Source organism: Catharus ustulatus, chromosome 5 (genome assembly GCF_009819885.2).
Source record: "Catharus ustulatus isolate bCatUst1 chromosome 5, bCatUst1.pri.v2, whole genome shotgun sequence".
Lineage (NCBI taxonomy): Eukaryota > Metazoa > Chordata > Aves > Passeriformes > Turdidae > Catharus > Catharus ustulatus.
The window spans coordinates 13,275,886-13,299,826 of NC_046225.1; the positions used below are offsets into that span (position 1 = coordinate 13,275,886).

General features: G+C 38.2%; 1 protein-coding gene across 2 annotated transcripts in view; it reads right to left on the reverse strand.

Moving 5' to 3' along the window:
• Nucleotides 1-23,941, reverse strand: part of ARHGAP10 (Rho GTPase activating protein 10) — a 136,152-nt gene that overhangs the window by 73,968 nt on the left and 38,243 nt on the right. For both annotated transcript variants that reach the window (XR_004417981.1, XM_033060516.2), the window contains exons 2-7: nucleotides 22,742-22,837; nucleotides 22,595-22,656; nucleotides 10,529-10,600; nucleotides 8,732-8,833; nucleotides 5,707-5,817; nucleotides 3,560-3,664 (exon numbers count right to left, since the gene is read on the reverse strand). Coding sequence is in view for 1 of the 2 variants with exons in the window: in XM_033060516.2 (XP_032916407.1) it covers nucleotides 3,560-3,664; nucleotides 5,707-5,817; nucleotides 8,732-8,833; nucleotides 10,529-10,600; nucleotides 22,595-22,656; nucleotides 22,742-22,837 (548 nt within the window). In the remaining variant the exon portion in view is untranslated. The remainder of the gene's footprint in view (nucleotides 1-3,559; nucleotides 3,665-5,706; nucleotides 5,818-8,731; nucleotides 8,834-10,528; nucleotides 10,601-22,594; nucleotides 22,657-22,741; nucleotides 22,838-23,941) is intronic.

A 23,941-nucleotide genomic window follows, 5' to 3' on the forward strand; every position in this document is an offset into this window, starting at 1 on the left:
CTGATAGGAACTGGGTTTGCACAGCAAGGTGTTGATGGTGGGGGGCTACAAAGGAGGTCTCTGTAAGAAGGTGATAGAAGCTTCTTCCATGTCCCACAGAGCCAGTGCCAGACAGCTCCAAGGTGGACCAAGGCTGAGCCCATCAGTGACCACAGTACAGCCTCTGCAATAATGTATTTCAGAGGGAAAAACCACACAATGCCAAATGCAGCCAGAGAGTGGAGTGAGAATATGTGAGAAGAACAGCTCTGCAGACCTCAAGGTCAATGCAGAAGAAGGTGCAAGAGATGCTCCAGGTGCCAGAGCTGAGATTTCCCTGAAGTCCCTGTGGACACTGGGTAAGTCCATGGAGGACTGTCTCAAGTGGGAGAAACCCCATGCTGGAGCAGGGGAAGAGTGTCAGGAGTCCTCCCACTGAGGAGGAAGTAGCAGTCATGTGAAGAGGCAAGAGCCAAGTCAAGAGGCATCATGTGAAGAACTGATCATAACCCTCATTCTCCTGCACCACTGAGGGAAGAAGGGAGGGCTAATGGAAAGGTGTGTTTAAAATTTGGATTTTATTTCTCATTACTTTACCCTAATCTGGTAATAAATTAAACTGAATTCTCCCAGTCAAGTCTCTTTTGCCTCTAATTGGTCTGTAATTGATCCCCCTGCCCTGTTCTTGATCCTCAAACTCTCCAGCTAAGGAGGGCAGTGATAGAGCAGCTTTACTGGGCCTCTGGCATCCAGCCAGGGCCAACTCACCAACAAAAATAACTATAAAAGGAGACAATGATCCAGGCTGTCTTAGGATAGTCAATGCACAATTTCCATGTATGTGTTTACTCTCCAAGTTTTCTGATATTCTTCAAAATCAATGTGAGGTTTGGGTATCAGCTGCTGTGACTGTGGAAAGCACACTATGACTGCCAGAGTAGGTTTCTAAAACAATGCACTGAGCTGTTCAGAGAAATACTGAGTGCAAAATTAATTTGAAAATTGAAATTTCCTTAGGAAAATATTACTGCATATATTGGCTTAATTCATGAGACTCTTACTTGTCAGGAAGTAGAGGATTTTGTATAGTAATTGAGGAAAAAAGTGTCAGGAAGGTCATCAACAATGCACACAGATTGAGAGTGTATGTGTACCAAATGTTTTGACCACACACAAGCAGAAGCATGTAAAAACAACCAAAAAAACTTGGAAGTCCAGTTGACTTATTATTTCTGAATGTCACTTATTCCAAAGTCTGCAAGCATCCAGAAAAGAAATATTTATCAGAACATTAGCAAAACCATTCAGAAAGTAACCATGCCACGCACAAATTATATGACAGGACTACACAAAACAACAGAGTAGCTCACATCTGACACAAGAAACCCTTTGGTTTGATCTGAAAAACACTGGGAATGGGTCAATGAGCAAATAAAATCACATCATAGTAATAGGTGATTTTCTCTACAAATGCACCTGTCCCAGCTGCAAACACTTAAAAACATTTTAAAATCCAAGCTGGTACCTGTGTTTTGAAAAGCATATAGTTCCAGATGCATGTTTGTGTCTTTTTGCTTTCAGAGAGCACCTTTATTTTCCTGAAAATGCAGTCTCACCTATTTTATCTTTTCCTCAGGATAAGCATACAAGGTAACATGACTTTTGGAAGAATCAGCTTTCTAGAGTTTGGGCTGTAAGGCTAGGGTGGGTCTTTTTTCTTTCTTTCATTTGTCAGGAGGAGATGGGCAGTGAGAGGAAGGCAGGGTTTGTGGTAGGGCATGGAGAAGAAATTCATAGGAAATTCTCACAGTAAAAAGACAACCTGAATGAAAGGGAAGACAACTACTATAGCTATACTGTCAACTCTTAAGTCACTCTCCATTATCCAGCTAGGATCTTGTACTCTGTAATTTCTAACACATAATCCAGTGTTCTGCCAGCAGCTCAGCTGTACCACATGCAAACCCCAGTTCATTTTTCCTTTGGGATGTCTTGTTGATCCTCGGCACAGTGGAGAATGTGTCATGTCCTCTCACAATCTTTTCAAATGCTTCCTTCTATTCTCCTTTTACATCAGATAGCTGTTGAGCCTTGTTCTGCCTTCTCTCTACAGCCTCTATCTATTCATAACACTTGAGCTGTAAAGCTCAAGCTCTTTAGAATTTGGTGGGGCACACTGTGATACCATTCAGTCAATTGAAAATGCAGCTGCTGAGATTAGCTTACTTTCTTACTGCTCATCATTTCTTCAGATCACTCCACTGGCTCTTTTCCATCTGTATTCTGAAACCCAGCTCTTCAAAACTGTATCAAAGTTTCCCTCTCATGTTTCATCTGGCATCAGTTACCCTCTATGCTGCTCCTCACTCTGTTAAGCACACAGAAGCAGCAAGTCTGACCCGACATTTCCCCCAAAAGTACTGAAAAGTACTGACTTCTGCCACAGAAACCTGCTTATGAAGTTACCATTAATCAGTTCCCCTTCTCAAACCAAACAACAGAAGGAAACTTGACACTTGAACACAGAGGAAGAAAATAAAAGGAATGGTATCATGGCATATGAATCACGTCACTATGCATTACAACAAATGTAATCCTTCCTTCCTTAACTAGCCTCCCTGCTAGTTAAGCCATTTCTAAAAACAGACTGTCCTCTCCAAGAAGTTGCTGTGTCTTAATTCCAGATGCCCTCAGAGGTCAACAAAACAAATGCACCATCAGGAATTGATTGTTTGCAGTATGATGTGTGGTTTGCTTTCTACCAAGAAGCCTCTGGCACACCCAAGTTTCTCTGAGCGAGCTTTATTCTTCATAAATCTCAAGGAAGCAAACAGATCATCTGAATAGTGACTCTGTCAGTCCCACTGCTTCAGCCTTTACCTTGTTTCCTGCACTCCCAGTCCAGATCACACTGGGAGATTTGGGATGAGGGCACACTAAACTAGTGGTGGTCCCGTTTGCTGTCCTTGAAGGAACACATCATTTTGTCAAATATGCCATGGGTGCCAACACCAAATCTCCTTAGACAGTTCTGCACCCCAAATCAACAGGGATGTTCTTATCTGAAAGGGCTGCTGCAAGACAAACAAACTGCACACTGCTCTGAGCAGCTGTTTTCTTCCCTTTTCTTAGTTATGGATAATGTAACCCTATAGGGAAATGACCCTCAGACATGACCACCACATATTCAATTTCAAAGCATACCCAAAATCCTGAAAACTTTATATTTCATTACCCACACTCTGAATTACCCAGTGTTGTATGCACTTTTAACAGACTTCATTCGTTTTTGAACAATCCTTGCATTATTTCTGTCTCAAAAAAAAAAAGAAAAAAAAAAAAAGGAATGCAGGCCTCTTACTTCACACTTGTTTTTTACAGTATTATTAGAAATTACAAAGAACTCACTGGAATTAGTGATGATTTGTTCTGTGATGTAGCTGGGTATCCAGGAGATGGCACCATATCCCCAAAATTCACAGGCAATGCACTCACATGAACTAAGTGTTGGCAATACAGATACTGCACACGCAGCAACTGCAGCAAGCAGTTTTACTCACAAAAGTACAACTCAACTTACATTTTGTATATTTATCTGCAAGGCCATTTTGTAATGATTGAAGTCTTTAGCAAGTTCATATCCCTGGTGATAGAAAGTGAACAAACCCTGAAAAAATGATAGCACCTGAAATAGAAATAAAAGACTTGTTAGAACAAAAACCTCCATTTTCTTCAATACAATTGCTGCACATAGGCTTTTTTTAGAAAGAGAGATTACAAAATTATTATTTTAAAATAAATTTCTACTAATGCCTACACTTTACAAGTAATATTTAAATCCTAATGATGATCTATGTACACAGACATTTTGGATGGTCCTGTCTCTGGAATTTCACAACTGATCTCTACTTTCCATTTGACCACAGGGAATGTATATCCTGTGTTCCCAAACTTTCCCATGTAACCTTTTCCTGCGACTGCTCTGATACCAATGATGTCTGGAACACATATTTGTGCACAAGGAGGTAATGATCATTCTGTCTTTAGTCACCATTTCCCTGGTCATTGCTCTCTCTGCTAATGACCACGTGGAGATGACTTTCACGTCAGTCATCTGGTTTGCTGGAAGAAGGAAACTGTCCCCACTGCTGCCTTCTGCGCACAGATCTGACCTTCTGTCAGAACCAGCAAGTGACCCAGCAAGCCAGCATATGCTGACTTTAGTATTTCAATTTAAAAGAACAAAAAAAGTTGCACTACACTGGAAGCAGTATGAGATGTAGTCCTAACTCTTGTTTAGTTCAGTTTGCTGGAACAAAGCAAAGGAGACAGAACAGAACAACTCCCTAAAGAGAAGAAGCCAAAGAACGTATTTAACAAAAGTCTGAAGTCATACAGCAAATACATAATTTTCAAAAAATGCAAAAAACACATGAACTTTAAGCATTATTAAGGGAAAAGGAAGTAAGAATCTGGCACAAAATAATTTCAGTTTTCTAGGTTAGTGTAAACTTCAAGTACAAATTAGGCAACAAAGTTCAGCTGCATCCAGAAGGAGTTTTCCAGAAATGAGAAAGAGACATGCTGCAAGAACATAATTTGAAGATTCATTTCCCTAGTCTGGCTCTGAGGAAACTTAAAATTATCTGAAACACAATAACCAAATGCAAAGCTATTTAGGATTAGAAAGATATTTAAAACTAAATTATTTTTTTTTAAATAAAAAAGCCAACATAGCTACACCAAAAAGAACCCCACACAATCATTCTTTTCACAGCATTTTGCCATTTTTTAAACAATGCTTATATAATTGCAGTAATTTATTCCCCCTTAAGTATTTTAGCAAATTTCTTTTCATACAGGAATTATCTATATCAAAATAGACAGTTCTTACTAACTGCATAATGACCAACTATTTTGATTAGGATCATTTGAGACTTCTTTTTCTTATTATTACATTAAAGCAATTGTCCCAGAATAAAAGGACTTGGCCCAAGAGCATGAGAGAACGGAATTTGCTTTTACAATCCATCCTCCCTTTATTCTCAGTATTAAACTTACTGTTCTCTTATTGTTTTATAAATTTGTATTTAAAATACCAACCTAATGTATGTTTCAGAAAATTTTAGAATAAGTTCTTCTCATAGATTTAAGAAAGCCTTGTCAGTGCACGCACAATTTTCACTAAAATTCAATTAAATCCCTTGATTTCTGCACAGATTCAATTGCAAGTGAATTAAACATATCAGGCTACCCAGTAATGAGCTTCTTATCCAGCAGCACTCTCCTAATTGATTTGTATCAGCAATTAGTGGGCCTCTAAGCCCAACCTTCATAATTAAAATTAAATTCCTTGCATTAGTCAGCAATAACATTTCATTGGTTAGAAAACCAAAGGCAAGAATCCTAACACCAATACCTTCTTGAATCCTCTACTCTGCCTCACAATATAAAATTGTATTTTTGCAGTATAACAAAAGGTTTCACACATTTTCTGAAAATCAACACCAGTGGGTTCAAATCAGCTGTTATTACTGAGGTAAGATTTGACATGCCTGGTTAAGTTTATCTGCACTAGGAATCTGCAGATGTAACACATTGGTTTAAATTCTGTTAAGTCACGCAACTGGCTGTGTTTTCCAGAAAGCAGAGCTTGGCTTTTGTCCAAATGCATTCCTTCTCCATCCCTTTTGACAGGTAGGGTAGGTTGAATTCACTGATACTTACAGGCTCCACACACTCAAACTTTTTCCGCTCCTGGATCTCCTGCAACTTGCACACATACTCCAGGGACAGCTCATAGAAGTGTTTCCTGTTCTGCTCCACTTGGTTATCTGCCTGCACACAGAGCACACCTCATGAAGTTCCACAGATATTTTGCAGACAACTGCAGGATAACACACGTAAGTGGCAAGTAGATAATTTTCTCTATATTTGAGGGATTTGTTACAACATCGATCATTCATTTACTTTTAATCAGCAGCAGCAATTCCCTTTCACTAGGTAATATATTTGTTTTGAATCATGAGGCTAGATTTTTTAGAAAAATTCCAGCAACACCTCTTCAAGCTTCTTTTCTAGGGAATCCAACATTTAACAGCATTGCAAAGGTACCTGCCAAAACAGAGAGTGGGAACTAAGAGTATCTTCCATTAGAAAAGGGGGAAGTAATCTCTCCAATCAAATTAAGGAAGAAAATGTGCTTTCTGAAAACTACAGTGCTGGTGCTGCAAGTTTTACACTATAATCCAAATAACTGCTATAAAAATGTTGTTTGTGAATTCTGTTGTACCCATCCCACACCTGTGTTCACTTTGACTGGCAAGAAATGCAATGGAAAAAAAGTTCACTTACTGGTTTAACTCTACAAGTTTTCTCAGAGCATCAAGCATCTAAAAATGCAGCTTTTTTACCTGCAGCTGATATTTAGCACAGCTTTGCAGAAAGACCAACACCATATTGATGCTAAACAGTTACATTTCAGCTGCCATCCATCTGCATATAAATATTTCACTTTGTAGCATCTTGAATCTTAAAGCTTGGCAATAGAAACTGTTATTAAAATAGATAAAAGGAAAGGTTGCTTTAAGTTACTAACACTTAGTCTTTGCCCACAAAGATAGTACAAAATGCTTCTACAGTGAATTACCTAAGGAAGTGGAGAAGGGGTTTGGTGAGAGGGCAAGTCTTACTATGAGACTCTTTTTTAAATACTGAGCCTACATCCTCCAGGCAGAACAGTGACTGCTGTGCTTTAAGAGGATAAGCCAAATTAGCTTTAAGACAGTTTTGCCTTAAGACGTGCTTGGCTTTACTGCTCTGTGCTGGAGAACTCTCAGCAGTTAAAGGGACATAACCACAAATGCCATTAAATAAATAAAGCCCTGATAAGTATTTCAGTAAGCAAATGTGTTTCAACAAGCCATGCCATTTTGATGCATCACATAAACTGTGGAATTGTTTGAGATGTCACCTATACACACAGGAATTGTTTGAGTTGTCAGCTAAGCTTCTAATCATATACATGAAGGGTGCCACAACACCCTAGAATGAGACTCTGAAGTGGATTTTTGAGGACATCTGGCTCACCACACAATCCAGAATACATTATACATCTCTCAGTTCTTTAAGGCATGAGTCTCCCATGCACCCAACAAGTTGCATTGTAGTTTGTGTACTGCTGAAGAAAAAGAAATAAGACACACACGGTGCTTCAGTGAAATTACAGGAATATCCTGACACCAGGAGAGTCAAAAGTTATTTTCATGTTAAGACCCTCCACACCATGGCATGTTTTTAACCAAATTTTTCTCAAACTTATCCCTGCACTATTTACTCCAGTCAGGAGCTGACAAAGCTAGACATGAATAAAACTAAATAATGCACATTATAATGCAACTATATACACCTGTTCTCTAAGCTTTTGCAAGAGATTGTTTCCTATTCTCTCTGACAACATGCTGCAAGGGCCTTTTTTCTTTAAATTGCTTATACATTTATACTTCAAAATTAAACACACGAATGTAAGAGCCTGACTGAAGAATTTCAGAATTTTTGCTCATGAAACTTTGAAGGACATTTAAAATAAATCTATTTGCTCATTCTAGATTTCACCCATGCTCTAAAGCTTCAGGCTGTATTTGATACAGCCTAAAAATGCCTTTTACAGGCATTATGCATTTTTCCACTGAGGTTAGGTCTCATTTCAGATTTTGAGAATCTTGAGAATCATATTTCATCAAGATATCATAATCAGCCCTTTATCATTTTCTCTGCATCAAGTCCTTTGGCAGCTGAGCAATTTGACAAAAGTACAGGTCCTGACACAGGAGCCATGCCCAGTGACTTCACTTGGATAACTCAGCTCCCCAAAAGACACTTGTTTACACATTTGAGGGTCTGTGTTGTAAATGCAGCATGGTGAAGTGACATCTTAGTGAAACTCAAGAGTAGAGAAGTTCCTGGCTAACTTTGCCAGTAATATTAACCATTTTTTATGAAAAATGGCATAGAATATTTGGGATGGGGTAGAGGGCATGGACAGGAATCATCCCTGAGGAAAACATTAAGTTTTTTTATAGTCTAAGCATTAATAATTCTGACATAATTACATTTATCTGGGAAAAAAAGTCTTTCTGGCTACAGCAAGTCTCTACAAAATATCCTGGCAGTCTTCTCACATACTATTTGTTGTTGCTCCAGAAATAAAAACTATTACAAATAAGTTGATGATGATAATAAGCCCAGAGGGACAGAAGGAATGCCAAGCAATATATATCTATCAGTTACAAATTGTCAACAACCTTTTTTAACGCACTACTCAAAAAAATCCCAAAACAAATCTTCAAAATGTGAGAAAAAGAAAAGGGCCAAACCCACTTTATTTGGGAATAAAAGTCTTGTTGTCCTCTGCATCAAGTGTTATCACAGGACATTCAGTCAATACTCCCAGTGCAATGCACATCACAAGTGGTAAAGCCTTGCAAGAAATGTAGAGTTTTTCACAGTATGTTTGCACTTCACCATTCCCTCAATCACATATAAAAAATGATGCTCAGCGCTTCATGCCCACAAACTCTTCATTTGGATGGAGGTACTAAGTTCAGCAAATAGTGATTTTCTCACCAACTTTTCCAGATGAGAAAACTGGTTTGTTTTACCACTAAGAATGCTGTTTCTCCATTTGCATAAGTATATTTACCTATTTGAAAGCCTTCAGCTTGCTTAAAAGAAAAAAAAGAGGCAACAATACCTCTTGTAATTGTAGCTCTTTTTTCTTAGCTGATAAATTCAAATGTTTTTCTAACAAACTGTAGTTCTTCTCTGTCTCTTTATCAAACTTCTTCTTTTCCTCCTAGACACAGAAACAAAGTAGTAACCATGTAAATATAAAAGTGTACTATTTTTCTTCTTTTAAAATTCTAGTTAATCAAGAACAAAAAGGAAAAAAATATCATAGCCCCAGTAAGCAGAGAAAAATATGCTCCATCTGTGCTAGGTGCAGATGTATTTCACCACTAGATGCCATAGCCTGATTTTCACAGCTAAGCAGAGCTATATTTCCAGCGTCAGTGTTTGGATTATACTGAATGAATTCTTAGTTAAGAATGCCCCAAGAGCTAAATATTTTTAGAGGGTTTTTATTTAAACATTATACAATTACATAAGACTTCTATTTAAAGGTCACTGAGAATTCTGTCCAAAATAGAAGTTTACATCCGAAATAAAAGCTACAGCTTCACAGAAACAGGGACACAAGGAAAGAAACACCCATCCAAACACAATGTGAGATGTAAGCTGTGTGAAAGGAATTTGTATTAGAAGCATCAGGGAGAGAATTCTGACTAGGAAATGAGTGAAGATATAAGTTAAAGCAATAGGAGTTCCCACCCCAAAACCAGAAATATTCTTTAACAGCAAAAGTACTGCTGAAATAATGCATTCATTACACAGCTGCTTCTACGACAATTGGTTACATTCAGAACAAATTCTCTCTTTCCTTGGAAGACTGGCTATATTACAGACCAAGATTTTATTGTGTGTTGGTTGGGTCACCTAATATACTTCTCTCAAGTCCATAAAATGACACAAAGCTCATTGTACCACTGAGCTGAAAGGATTTATGATCAACAGAGCATTTTCAGTTCATGAACACTGAAATCATATGCAGAACATATTAATCATTCCTGCCAAAGTCTAAATGCATAGTGCTCTCATAAGTGAAACATTGTCTTAGCTACTAAATATCACTGGTGATGAAGTCATGAATTTGCAAAATAAACCATATGCAGGTATTTTGAAAATGCACTGAGTTTTACAACAGAAAGCCATAATAAAATGCTGGTTTCTTTCTTTTCCATTTTTTTTTATGAACACTTACATTTCTCACTTCAAAAAGGAAGGTAGACAGATACAAATTTGTCCTTGTTACTTTTATCCAAATCTAGTCTGTACTCAATACAAGATGTTTACTTCGCTTTTTTTTTTAATTGTTCATAACTTACTGACAATCTTTAAAAAATGACCAAACACTTTTATCAAAAATACTTTCAATGAGACCTTGTTCTTAGCTTCTTCATCCCTATTATTCCCATGCATAATGAACCAATGGCATTTATTTTTTAAAAAAAATTAAATAAAGATAATTCTCATTAGCAGGTGGCAAAAATGCAGTTAAAAGCATGAGTTGGCATGAGTGAGCTCCTTTAGGTAGTTAATACTTTCCAGCCTTTGATTGTGAAACTGCAGGCAAATACAAAGCAGAATAGGGTTACCCATTAGGAAGGTGGGGGGGGGCAGGCTGTTAGCAGAATTCTTCCTATTCCAGACAGAGGAGATAAGGGAGGTGGGGAGAAGGAAGGGAAAGGACACATTCTTCTCTTCTTGAAACATTCCATTTGTTTCTGAAGCAAGTTCTCAAAGTAGAAACAAAAAAGTGTGAACACATGAAATATAAACAATAATATGTTTCTGCCAATTACATGTCATTATTACAATGCAATCCAAGTAGAGAAATTAAACAAACTTATAAAGGCAAGGAGGGACAAACCTTGACAGCTCCTAGCTGCTCTTTTCTAAATCTTTCCAAAGGTTTGATCAGAGTTTCAGTAACACTGAGTGCCTAAATTAAAAAAAAAACGTGGGTTAGGTTTCTGTAGCCAGATTGATGAGTCACATCGGCATCAGCAATAAAAAGAAAAAAGCAAGCAAGCTCTGGGGTAAAACAATAGAAGCATATGAGTTAAAAGTTATAGCAAAAAAAATTTTTTAAATCACATTTCCAAGTTCATTCAAGCTTATAAAATTCCTTAATTCAATCCACTATCAGAAAATTAAATTAAAACAATTGCAAAAAATTCAGAAATTTCCAGGCTGCACCCAAAATTGAAACTGCTTCATTTGTGCCAGTCTTGCAGATCAGGTTGAAGACCTCAATTACTGTACACCAGAATGAGACAGAGGACAAATGAGTTTCATTAGGGGATGCAAAAATTTCTGCAGCAAGAAGAACTACAGACAACTGTGGAATAGACCAGTGAGCAGCAAAAAAATAATCTTTTAAGACAGTTAAATCCATTAGGCATTCATATAAATCTTCAAATATTTACACACTTAAGAACATTAATAAGACCTTAAGCTAAGTTATAAAATCAAAGTGGTGCAAAGTCAATAAACAAGAGGTTGAGATGACTGAGTGAACATCCACCATCCACTTATGATATAAAGTCTCACGGCCATAGAAAAAAGAAAAAAGAAGGACACAATATTCCATCATAAGACAGAAAATTGCAGTTTATTAGATCAGCACAGCTACTAAGTCACATGAAATTTCCCTGAAGATGGAGTAGGGTTCCATTTGGTGCAAACAAGACTTCAAATTTTGAAAATATTTGAAATTTCAGGAAAGGCTGGTACTTTTTGAACACAACAGCAGCATGAAAACAATGGCAAGAGCATGCAGGTGTGGGGGAGCAGGTGAGATTCTTTTGGTCTGTTCTAAGGCAGACTCACAGAACAAATCATGTCCAAATTAGTTCAGCCACTGGGCTGAGATGCCAAGAGTTCAGAGCTCCTTGGAATCCCCCTAACATACAACAGAAACCTTTCTCTCTCTTTCCTCCCCTTTCCCTTCCCTTTAAGTTGAAAATCTTCAGATAAAACATCACAGGCTTAAACCGACCCTCTGGAACACTTCTGAAAAATTCTTATCATAAAACACACACGGGATGTCCTGGAGATCTGGCACAGCACAGATCTGAGCAGCACTGTCTGCTCCCACCCATCCCTGGAGCCATGAGGGATTACTGTGGGAGTCATCCTGCCAATTCCCTGTAACAGAACAACCCACATTTCTAAGCAGCCAGCACAGCACACTAACCTGCAGCTAACTGGAAACCCAAAGAGCTGGCAAGTCCGGGCCAAACTGGGTGCTGCACAGTCATCCATGTAACAGCTACATCCTAACTTCAGAGCATGTTTTCTCAGCACAAAACTTCCTTCTGCATCCATTTCCTGATTTTGCCAAACACATTTTAAAGCACCCTTCAGTGCACCCTTGGTGGGAGCAACAGGAAAAAGAACTCTCAAGTCAGATTGGAGAGCACGGAAACCACACAATCGGTCCTATATTGGAAAACTTTAAATTGTTCCTCTGTTCTAAAAAAGTGAAGGAAAAAGCTCCTGGGAGGAAAACTCAGAGAGGATGGTACAAGCTTCCACGGGGTACAGCACCAGAGTTACTGGAATAATTTCAAAGCATTTAAAGGTAACAACTGAGCACTCACATGGTTAGCAGGTTAAGGATAATTAACAAATGAAAAGTTGCTCATTAGTTGTTTGAACTCTTACACAAAAAAGTGTAAGGTTAACACGCATTGAATGAATGCTGAACACAAAGTCCAAATCAAAGAAAACCATAGCACCTTGATGTAACACAGGAAAAGTTAAAAAAAAGGAAAATATATGCATAAAAGGTTGTGCTTCATAAAACAGCAGGGCTGACTGTAAATCACTTTTCTGCTACTCCTGTACAGTATTAACCATGGGAACCACTACAGGAATTTGTTTGAAGCAGAAAATAATCTTTAAATCAAAATGGGATGTTCTCTTGAGCGACTGCCAACAAGCAGATTCCACTGCTGCCAGTGGGATGATATGCCAGTAATTCTTTCATTAAAAGAAAAACAAGCTTCCCCTTCTTCCAAAAAATACATTTCTCACTTTGCACTTAAACTTTTGTTAACAGATGCATCTCCAGGTGCCTACCATAATTGTACTTAAGATTTGTCACCCCCTTTGCTTTCTGTGCCTGGGTTAAATAACAGGACTCTTGATTACTTCTGGGTGGAGCAAGATTTTACAGATCTTTGATCATTCTCATGGAGCTTCATACCAGGCCATATACTAAAATACAAGACTGCTAAATCTAACAGTGAGTTACAGAGATGTTCTTCTAACTGACAAAGTTCATAATTAAAATACAAGATCAAATAGAGAGGCATTCCTGCTGTTTTCCAGTACACAGAATCCAGTGTTTGTCATGAAAAGTTACAAAAGTATGTATTATTATTTATAGAAAAAAACACATTATTTACACTGCCATTCATTCTTAGCTTATTTACAACTTGAAAATGTAACTATTTTTTTAAAACTATAGGTAATTACTAAGCAAATAGGAAATAAGCAAGGGATTACCTGAATATATTTGTAATTATCACTTGTGCCTTCCTTTAGAACTAGAACCATGTTAAAATGCAAAATTTCCAGCAAAAGTTAAACTAGGCATTTCAGTTTATTAATATGAAACTAGATGTTCTTTTTTCTGTCCTGAATCTTGCATTCATTTTCATCCCTCTACTTCTCTAATCCTGACAGATTATGACAGGAATGTACTATTTAAAAGTACATTTTAAAGTACATTTTAAAACCCCTTTCTTTACCTCTCTGATCTATCCAAACCTACATGAAACAAATATATGTTCAATTATATCTGGCAGGCAAACTGTGGCATGCAAGCTGTAAGTGAAACAATCTAACAAGGTCATGTCTCAGGCAACAGAATCTTAACCAGCTTTGCAAATGCCAAAGTCTCAAGAATGCTTTGAGAAATGTTTAACCTGATGTGCACACGTGTCTTGGGCAGTCAGTCTCAAACTGCTTACACTATTCCTGCTCTGTTTGCAGCAGCTACAGAAAGGGCAAAGAATTAAATTCAACACAAACCTGGCAACACCAGCAATAAAATCACCAGTGCCATCCCACCTCAGATCACTGCATCTGACACTTCCAACATCCTGAAGCACGTTGTCAGCTTTGTGTGTATCTATTTCAGATGCCTTAGCAAAACTCCGCTCGCTCAAGCAGAGAAGTTGTACAAAATAGTGATCATCTTGCCTTTTCCAGCTCCATTTCCTCCAAAGAAAGAAGTAACAGCCATAGATCAAGGGGCCCAACCACTCTTTCCAACTGCAGCCCTCAAAGGCACAGGCTCAATCTATTGCAAGCTCATTCACAGCTGGTGGATACTTTCTCACTCAAGTCAACAAGACCCAACAGGTCACTGAGCAGTCAGTGCCAGTCCACAAGATGACTCCATTTAGACTGTCACTTCTTCCCTTCCCAGAAAAGGTGGGAGGAGAGGTGTTCAAGGAGAAACTATTTCCACCAACACCTCCTCCTATGCACTGTAACCTGATGGAACAGACCAGGCACCAGCATTCAGTGCTCCTCTTTCTTCCTCCTGCAGTAGGCAGGAGCAGGTTCTCTAAGTTTCCACTCCCTATCCAGGCACAACCAGGCTGCTTGCATGGCCTGTAAAGGACTAGCAACCCACAAGGGGTCTCCCCAGAGTCCAGTGCCCAAAAGGGTTAAACCAACTTAAGTTAATCAAAGTTTGTTATTAGACAAATGCAGCACTGGCTTCCAAACCTTCATCCTAAAAATGTCCTTAGAGCTCAGCCTTTACTGGAAGCACTGGAAATTGCACCCTGCTCATCAACAACTCTGGTGGTGAGGTAGATACATATCCTGACTCTGCTCCATTCTGAATTGAAGCATTCTCCCATTAAAAAATAGGTTTACTGAGAAAGAAAAGAAAGGCCCAAACATACACCTTCCTGCAGACTACACTGCAACACAGGAGTGCTGAGTCCCCAGTTCCCATCTCAGGAGCTGGAATGCAGATTGGATGCCTTGCATAACAGAAGAGGTTCAATTTCTGAGCATACCAATCAGAAAGATTTATTTGTAGTCAGGGGCAGGATTATTTCTGCCCTCAACAAAGCTACAAGGGAGGCCACCAAGTCAGTAAGGCAAAGCTTATGAAACTGAGCAAGTGTCAATGAAACCAGATCTGGGAAGGAAGCTTTGCCTTAGTGAGTGCAACAGAGAAGGCAGAAAGGAAAACATGCCTAGCAGTGATTCAATAACAAAATAGTTGACAATGCTGCTAAATAAAGACGATTACTTTCCAATAAAGATATTTACCACTACAGCTGCTCTTCTACTTACAGAGGGTACAGTTGTGTTCTCCCTAAGAAAATGCACCAATGTTGGAGGAGAGAGAAATATATAAAAAATATTTTCTCCAAAAAGCATTCCTACTTCACATAGTGATTTGTACTGAAATTTCTCAAAGCATTAAAACCTATGCCTGAAATGCTGTATTATTAAAAATTGCAGGTACTCCACTACTGAAGACATCAGATGTTACTTGCAAAGCCTGAATCTCTATTCTTTCTCTTCCCATGAGAATATGATATGGTCTTACAGTTACACATGTCCCAGTTAGCTGCACAAACAACTCCCCTGCCAGACCTACAGACAGAGGTGTTTCTCTACAGCGACTCTCCAACACTGGTTTTGCATTTACCTGCAGCACTGATGACTGCAGACAGTGTAACCCACACCCAAGGCTCATTATTTTGTTTTCAAATCAAGTTTCCTTCTAGTAAATATGTCTGGATTTTTCTCCCTGCTGTAGAGGCTTCTCTGTAGCTTTACAATCTTAGATAATGAAAGGGTTTCAGGCACACATTGGGAATACAAACATAAAATTTTTGGTTTTTAGAAGGTCTGCAGTATATAATGTAAAGCACATTAATACTTGCCTATCTTTGCAAGTGGGCAGAGGCTATAAAAGAGAAATTACATCCATTGCTGTGGATTTATTTGCTGTGGAGGAATCCATCTGGTAACAAAACAGACAGAGGAAGGATGACACATCTGACTTAGAGACAACATATTTTGTGCACTGCTGAAGCACTAGGAGGCATCTGTAAGAAAACACATCACCTCCCTCTTAGGTGTTCCAGAAGACTACCCTTCAGGGTTTGGTAAGAAGACAAGGAGTTTCTCAAACTATTCCAGGGGGAATTTCCTAGACCATTAAGCCACTGACTCACAAGTCTCAAACGGGCAGAATCCTGTGCTCTGCACTTCCTAATTCTTTCAAAAGCAGAAGCCTTGTATTGCAGGAAATACAACAGCTGGACTCCTGAGCTCACCCTTCTACAGAAAAGTTATTTCCTGTTAATCTCCTGGAAGTTCATTACTGACCTAAAGGACAGACAGCTAAAAGGGCATCCTATGATGCATCTGCTATGCTGTGCCTTACTCTGAAATGCTGCCCTCATTGATCCTCTTGTCATGAAACCACTGGTCTCCTAAATCAGACTGGTATAATGAGAAAACAATGAATAATTTCCTTTTTAAAAGAAAGACAATTAAATAGACAGTGGGCTTTAGTAAAGATTATTTGCTGAAAGCTATTTAATAGTCCCGTCTTCTACATTTATTCTTATGCAATACATTCCACCTTAAAGAGAAAAATACTACAAAGCCATAATCATAACAAACAAGAAAACAAAAAAAAAAGAAAAACAGACTTTCACACACTGCAACAAATCAGCTTTCCCCATCTGCAGTGAAGGAAAGTTGGGGATAACTCCTCTAAGAAAGACCTTCCCCTAGCAAACCACAACACACCAGAACACTGGTCTGATTCTCATACCACAGACTTTGCATGTGGTCATACAATGATCCTGACCAAGCAAAAAGGCTGCTCAGAAAAGAAAACTGCATAATGCCCATTTTCTTGGTGCATGGCAAAGCTCATCACTGAGCAAAAAGATGCCTCTGGAAGTAAAGGAATCCAGCAGGGAACAACAGCATCAGTGTTTAATCAAGAATGAATTGCTCAATTGTCAGTGCTTTCCTCCAGAAGAAACAGTGGTTTTATTAACAACCAGCAAAATCCAAACTGGTGGCAGTTTTACAATGCAAATTCCAAACATTTCCCAATGATGAACTAACAGAATGAAAATTCTCTAGTGAATTATGTCGATGCATGTGAGACCACAGAGTTATCTGGAAGAGGAAGCCAGTGGTAACAGAACTTGTCAGCTGTCTTCACTCAGAGGTGGGAGGAACACACCCAGATCTGCCTTTCCACATTTTTTTCTATTGCACAGACAACTCATCTTTGGTTTACAGATTCATGTGGACAAGTTCACAAATAACTCACAAAATTATTTCAGAACACAGCATGACATTCAAAACCCAAAAAATAAATGAAACATTCAATGTCAGGAACCACCAAAACAGAGGAAGATGTGCCTGAGCACAGAACCATAGTTCTACGTTCGTGTTCTGTATTCTGGTAATTACATGATTGTCATCCGGTCTCATGTCCAGCAGAGGAAAAGGGAAGGCTGGACAATGAGATATTGCAGCGGTTGTTCTGCTTGTTTCTAGAACTGGAAAATGTTTTATTAAATTGGAAAAATTGCACAGGAAAGAAAACAATGTATATCCTGCAATTAAGGTACTCAAATGCTGTTTCTAAAACATGCTGTTTCATCTGTGCCTCTATCTCTGCATCTGAGATATTCAACGCACTGTTGGCAGCACAATTTTTCAGAAGTGGTCAACAATTACCTCCTTTCCACTGTCCTGGCAGATATATTTAGCAGTGTCCATTGTCAGCAGACTTAAAAACATCTGAACATTTGGAGCACTACATAATGCCTTGAACTCCTTGAATGCATCACACATCCAAGACTATTGGGTATTCTTTTACTCCACACCAGTGAGTAAACTGATTGCTCCTTCACACAGATTTCTTCAGATTACTGTCAAGACAGATTAAGATTTACAAACCCCTAAATACCCACATGCAGAGTGCCAAAGAAAAGCTTAGAAAAATTAATACCACCATCTTCACAGCAGTCAAGTGCTGAATCAAACCCAGATACAAAAGTCACTGGACAAAAGGTAATGTTAGATATTCAGGAACACTGTGTGTTAAGTGAGCACTTCATCTGTGAAATAAACACTCAAGCACTTCAATATCTAATCGTAAGAGGTGGTTTAAGTAAGAATAAATAAGTAAATGTACATATTTGTACAGATTAAAGTATATCTTTAACCTTTTGAGTGTACACCTTTGAATGTTTGCAACTTCTTTTAACTTCTGAAAGCACAACTGAGAAACCCTCTCCTCCCTGTTTTCATTTTAAGAAGAAATTAAAAAAAAAGACTAAAAGAGAAACTTCACAGGGATATTTCTTTAAAAATCCACAGAGAAGCCATTTCTTGTGTTCCTGATATCTGCCAGGAATGACTGCTTTTCAGAGAGATGCTAATCTGGATGTGATTCTGCCACCCTGATAAAACTGAAAAAGAATGGAAAAGAATTTTTCAGAGGCCAAAACTGCAAGGATACCCATGGCACAAGAACAAGCCTTTCTTTTGCAGGAAAAAAAATGAGCAAAAAGACTTTAAAATATAGCTGTGTACTACCTTTCCTCTTAAAACACCTGAAGGAATAAAAATGTGCAAAAAATGTAGCAGGAAATAGAAGATAACATATCAAAGTAAAACATCTTCTTCTATTGCCTTGGGAAATCACAGGGAATATAGTAAGGTGAATATATTTGTATCAGAAATCCTATACAAAGAGAAATGTGATGGACTAAAAGGGAGATAGATGAGTACTTAGGGGCAAAGCTAGAAAGAAGGTAAAAAATGTATTTTATTTGGCAACAGAAAAAAAAAACAAACTAAGGAAAATAGGTTCTTTATATGTATCTGAAAAGAGAGAGGAAGAAAGCTGTAAAACCAATATAGAACTGAAATGAGTGTTATATCAATGATGGAGTATAAGACAGCAGATTTTAATTAACTCCACAAAGGAAAAAAAACCCTCAGTTAAGTTATAGCAAACTATCTAACTACAGTTAGTGGGGGAATAATATAGTGGGGAAAAGCAGGTGTTGAGGGAAATAAGGATTCCTTAAGAGCAATTACACGTATTCCTACATGACAAAACAGAAGTATTAATTGCATTCAAATCAGAAGGGGCTTTGCTTCAGAACAGATCAGGAAGTCAGCAAAGCAAACTAAGGGGAGGTGCAAGCAAGGTCCCAGAGGATGGTAGAAGAACAAAAAAAAACAGCATTTAAAAGCAAGAAGAGGAGGAGAAAGCAGTAATTCTAACATAAAAGACTGAAGGTCTAAACACAGTGTAATTAAATTGAACAAGGAAAAATGCAGATGTAAAACACCACTTGGAAAGGGTAAGCATGAAAATACAACTACAAAGAAAAAGGGATCAATTTTATTCCATGACTACTGTGGAAAAATTCTCAAAAATTTTCCAGCTTAACTTGTAGTAAAGGAGACTCAATATGAACATCAGGTGAAACAAATGAAGACTAAACATCAGAACAAAGAGAAACCCATGTTCCTGGAACTTTTTTAAGAATAGGTTACACTAGCTCTTGACAAAGATCATGTGAACTCCAGAAGCAGATATAGGGCAGGACAGAAAGGACAGAAAGCACTCAAAGCCAGCACACCAAGGTGACTACAGCAGGAGTGCCAAGCACTGCCAAGATTACTGAGGGAACAATACAAGAGCTATCAAATTTGGTTATGACTTAGCAAGACTGGAATCAACAGGGACAACTAATGAGGGGCAAGGTGATCACTTAGGAGAAGCCTGGGATGGAGAAAGGGAGGTGTGAAGGAAAGAACCAGCAAGCTATTGGTACCTACCAGTAACTCTTCTCTGCTTGTCCCCATAGTTCAAATGAGGGCAGACAGTGAAGCCTGTTGTTCTCAGTCCCTCACAGGAATCCAAACTCCTTTCTGCTGCCAAGAAAACTGGGGCCAGGAGGGAGGGCTTGGTGCTCTCCCTGGCAAGCAGGGGAACAGCTGGGTACTTGGACAGAGCATCTGAGCATCACCATGCTGGGCCTTGTTCATCCATACCTTTTCCTACCATCTTGCCAAGTTTCCTCTCATCCCTGAACTTCCACAGCACTTCTGCAATACCAAAGGAGCAGAACCGAAGTCCTATGACTCCATTCACCCTCAACATGTAAAAATAATTTCCAGAATATTCTCAGGGACAAAGGGATCTATTTCATATCTGCCCTGAGGAACATCACCAAGCTGCAGTGCTATGGAAAACTGCAATTTGGTTTTATATTGACCACTCGAATAATTTCAGTGAAATGTTTGGATTATTGCCGACTTCCCTTTTCATATGCAACTAAATCCTTTGACACCTGGGATATAATCTCAGCAACCTTTGAAGGAGATGGAAGAAATGGCAAAACCATGAAGAGCAAGATTCCAACATCTGAATGAAATTATATTCAGCAGATGAACTTACCTTTTCGGTCATCATTCATTGTAAACACTGACAGCAAGTTTTATGGACTCTGGATTCACCACAATTTCAGAAAACCATGAGAAGTGTAGATGATGAGCATTTACTTTCAGTCTAGAAGGCATTTAAAGTGCAAATTTGTTTCATTTACAATGTGGTTCTTAAAAAAATAATCCTTTTCTCAAGTATAAGTAAAATGTACAGCAGTGTCTGAAATGCCCCTTGTCCTGTAATTAATCACTGATTTCTTTAATATTACTTTATGGGACTGAAATTTATCTATCTATTTAACTATGCACTGACACTGAAGAGAGTAGTCCAAAATCCTCTGGTGATCTTCAAAACAGTAAAGGGGAAAATGCTCAATAATGAGCATTCTTAAAGACTGAATGCTTTTGAAAAAAAAATCCTGCTATATACTTTGCATCTTAATGGAAAGTCTTTGGATCCCTGACCTCATTCCAAACATCTGTGAATGCAACATGCTCTAATATTCTCCACGGGAGTATCTCTGGAGCTCAGGCCACTGTTAAAACATCCACTGAGAAGTCAAAATTTTTAAAAAGTCAGGAGCAGATGCTGGAAATTATCTTTTCCAGTCACCACAAAATCATTTTCTCAGAGACTTATGGTCATTGCTACACAAGCTCACTCCAGAAAAGATATATAACATTTGCTAGACTACAGATGCAATAAAAAGGCCACGCATCTGGTAACTCAGAGAATATATTCTGTTTCTATTTGGTGTTAAATATTTTCCCCATTACAACTTCTACTCCCTGTTTTTCATCAGTCACGGTTCTAACAAAAACTGCATTTCATTCTTTTCCTATCAAGAAACTGACACTAGTTAGCTTCAGCATGATAGCATCTTCTGTGTAAGCGTGGGCACCATACCAAAAAAGTAAGTTAATACAGTTTCATGGCATTTAATCTGAACAATGGAAGTGTTTTATGGTGCAGACAGACAGCACTGGATTCTGCACAGCCTGCTGTGGTGATGATCTATCCCTGCTGAAGAGCTCTTGATACAGTCACTGAAATGTGCTGTGTAATCCTTAAGTCATCCCTCAAAAGCCTGATATGAAAATAATGTGGCAGTTCTGAAGTATTTGTGATTAAAAAACTTCATTTAAAAATTCACTAATTATATTTGTGCAATTCATTAAAATAAAATACAGTTATGGATGGCAGGAAAAAGCAGAGTAAAGACAATACTGTAGAATTATGAAAAACAAAAGAGGTATTGAAACATACTTGAACCAATCCCTACAATTAGACAAAAAACTCAGAACACTAAAAAATTGTCTCTACTATGCAAAGACAGTTTTTAGGAAAGTGTGGAGAACCACACTGACCCTAATTCAGACCTGAATATGGTTTCAGATCAGTACAGGATACCAGAACAGAACACAACAAGGAATCATGACTGTTACTGGGATCAGGACTGGAGAGAGAAACATGGAAAAAGAATTATTCACAAGTTCTTATCACTTATCTATATATTCAGGCACTTCAGGCACAGCTTCTGGCAGAAAGAAACAGGGAAGACAGCAGAGTAGTCTCAACTTCCTCTCAGTGATGCCAAGGGATCACTGATTTCCAGGAAGGCAAAGATAAAATCACATGACAAATACTGAGAAATGCAATTGCTATCAAGTCACATCTGAGCACATTTCCCAGATGGAGATTCTGCCCTGACTCAGAAGAAAACTGGGTACACAGCTGCTCTGTGAATCCCTGCTCTGAAACAAAAGCTGGGCATGCAACTGCTGAGAAGAACCAGAAAGAAACCATCCAGAATTAAACTCTCCCATCTTCTGGAAAAGTCAGGAAATCCAGGTATCAAGGTGTTTTCCAGTCCCTGCTCTGTGTGCAGCCACCATGAGCCCTGTTTCACTAACTACAACCCAAGCAAACACAGGCAACAGAACAAAGAACAGAGAACTTTCACACAACAGAGCAACAGCCTGGAGCTCCAACCTCTCAACACAAAGCTCAAACACAAGGTAAAGATTTCTAAGTCTGCTACTTCATAAATACAACAGATTGCATCCCAGATCCACACAAGCACTGAAGCCAGAGCTACAGAGATCCTGGATCCAAAGTTGGTCAATTGTCAAAACTTTCATTTTGCTTTTTCCTGGAAATGGTAAACAAACTTAGGATGAGTTTCCCATTCATCCCAGCCATAATTAATTTGGGCATGACTATTTGAAACCAACTCACATTTATCCATCCCTACCATACAGATTTCTCCCTTAAAGAGAACTAGTTGTACTTATTAACATACAGAACCAGAGGCTGCACAATGAGAACTCCCACTGTTAAGTCAGTGATATCAACACCTTGGTGGTAAACAAAGCAATTAAAGCAACTTCACCTAGTGGTGATGTCTTTGCTATGTGCACAGCTTTTAAAACCATTTATTGCACTCACCAAAATTTCTCTTTGTTCTTCAAGATTTTTTAAAAAGTTTGAAAACTCATGAAGTGATGCATCTGTAATACAAAACAATTTTAAAAATTAATCATTTGTAGGATGGCATTGACAAAATATAGCCACTCATAGTCACTTCTTACCTACCTATGTATCTTTCATCATCAGTCTCTGCATCACCAATGAATTCAAATTTAAAGTCTCTCAGAGAATGGGCAAATTTTCTCTGGGCTGCTGAAAGGTCTGCAAGAAAAAAGCACAGGTTGAAAGAGAAGCAGTCATTTTATGGAGGCCAGAAGATCTCTCTATGATTAGAATAACCAACTTTTACAAGAAACTCTTCACACAGGTCTGCCTAAGGACATTACAGGACATCCAGTGTTGCCTAACCCTCTTCTGATAAGGAATTTGTCACACAGATTTCTTTATGCAAGGCTACATAGTAGAAAGCACATGTGATCATGTGTATAGTTTTACATCTATCCTTACATCTTCACTTCAATTTAGGGCACAGGCCATGAAAACCCATCTGTAATTACAGAAGTTAAGGGTACAATACTCAGTGTAAGTTGTACCAGTTGTACCAGCTAACTTAAATTCACTTGTATATTCATCAGCACAAATACACAACTCAGAATTTTCTAGATACTACACATAGATAGCTCTGCAAGTGAAACTTTTATACATAAATATACATAAATCAATTACAAAATAATTGTTACAGTTAAACTAGAAATTCCATGGAGTTAAACTCTGCCAAAAGCTAAGTTAAATGCACAGCACTAAAATTAATTTTATACAATATCTTTTTGTAATAGCTAAAAAACATTTCCAGCAGCCCAAATTTCACCCACTAACGTTTGACAATTTGAGGTCAAAGGCTGCACTCTTACATTTCTCAGGAAGCAATCAAACTCCATATTCAGTCACTATATCATGGTGACAAAGCCTCACTGAAAGTCATAAAATTGTAAATAAAAAGTGAACACAGACTTTTTCATTGTGCTGACATGTGCAGGTTGGGAATATCACAAGTTCTGGAAGGATTCAGTTGCTCAGTAGGAAAAAAAAAAAAAGGATGCATGTTCTGGTGCACCTCTACACAATAGTGAAGGTTTTACTCACATTTTTGTTGTCAGCCAAAGTTAAGGACAACTTTAAAGTGTTTAGTTAATCTGTAATCTTTTTCTTATCACATGCAATTCTGAAGGGTTAAGAAGAACTCCTATAACAGGCCAGCTAAGCATTTTGCTCTTTAATATTAACAGGCACTAAAAGATTACCAGCTTGGGCTTTTCTGATTTAGCTTTAGGAGGGAGGTAATTTGGTTTGGTTTGTTTTTTTTTT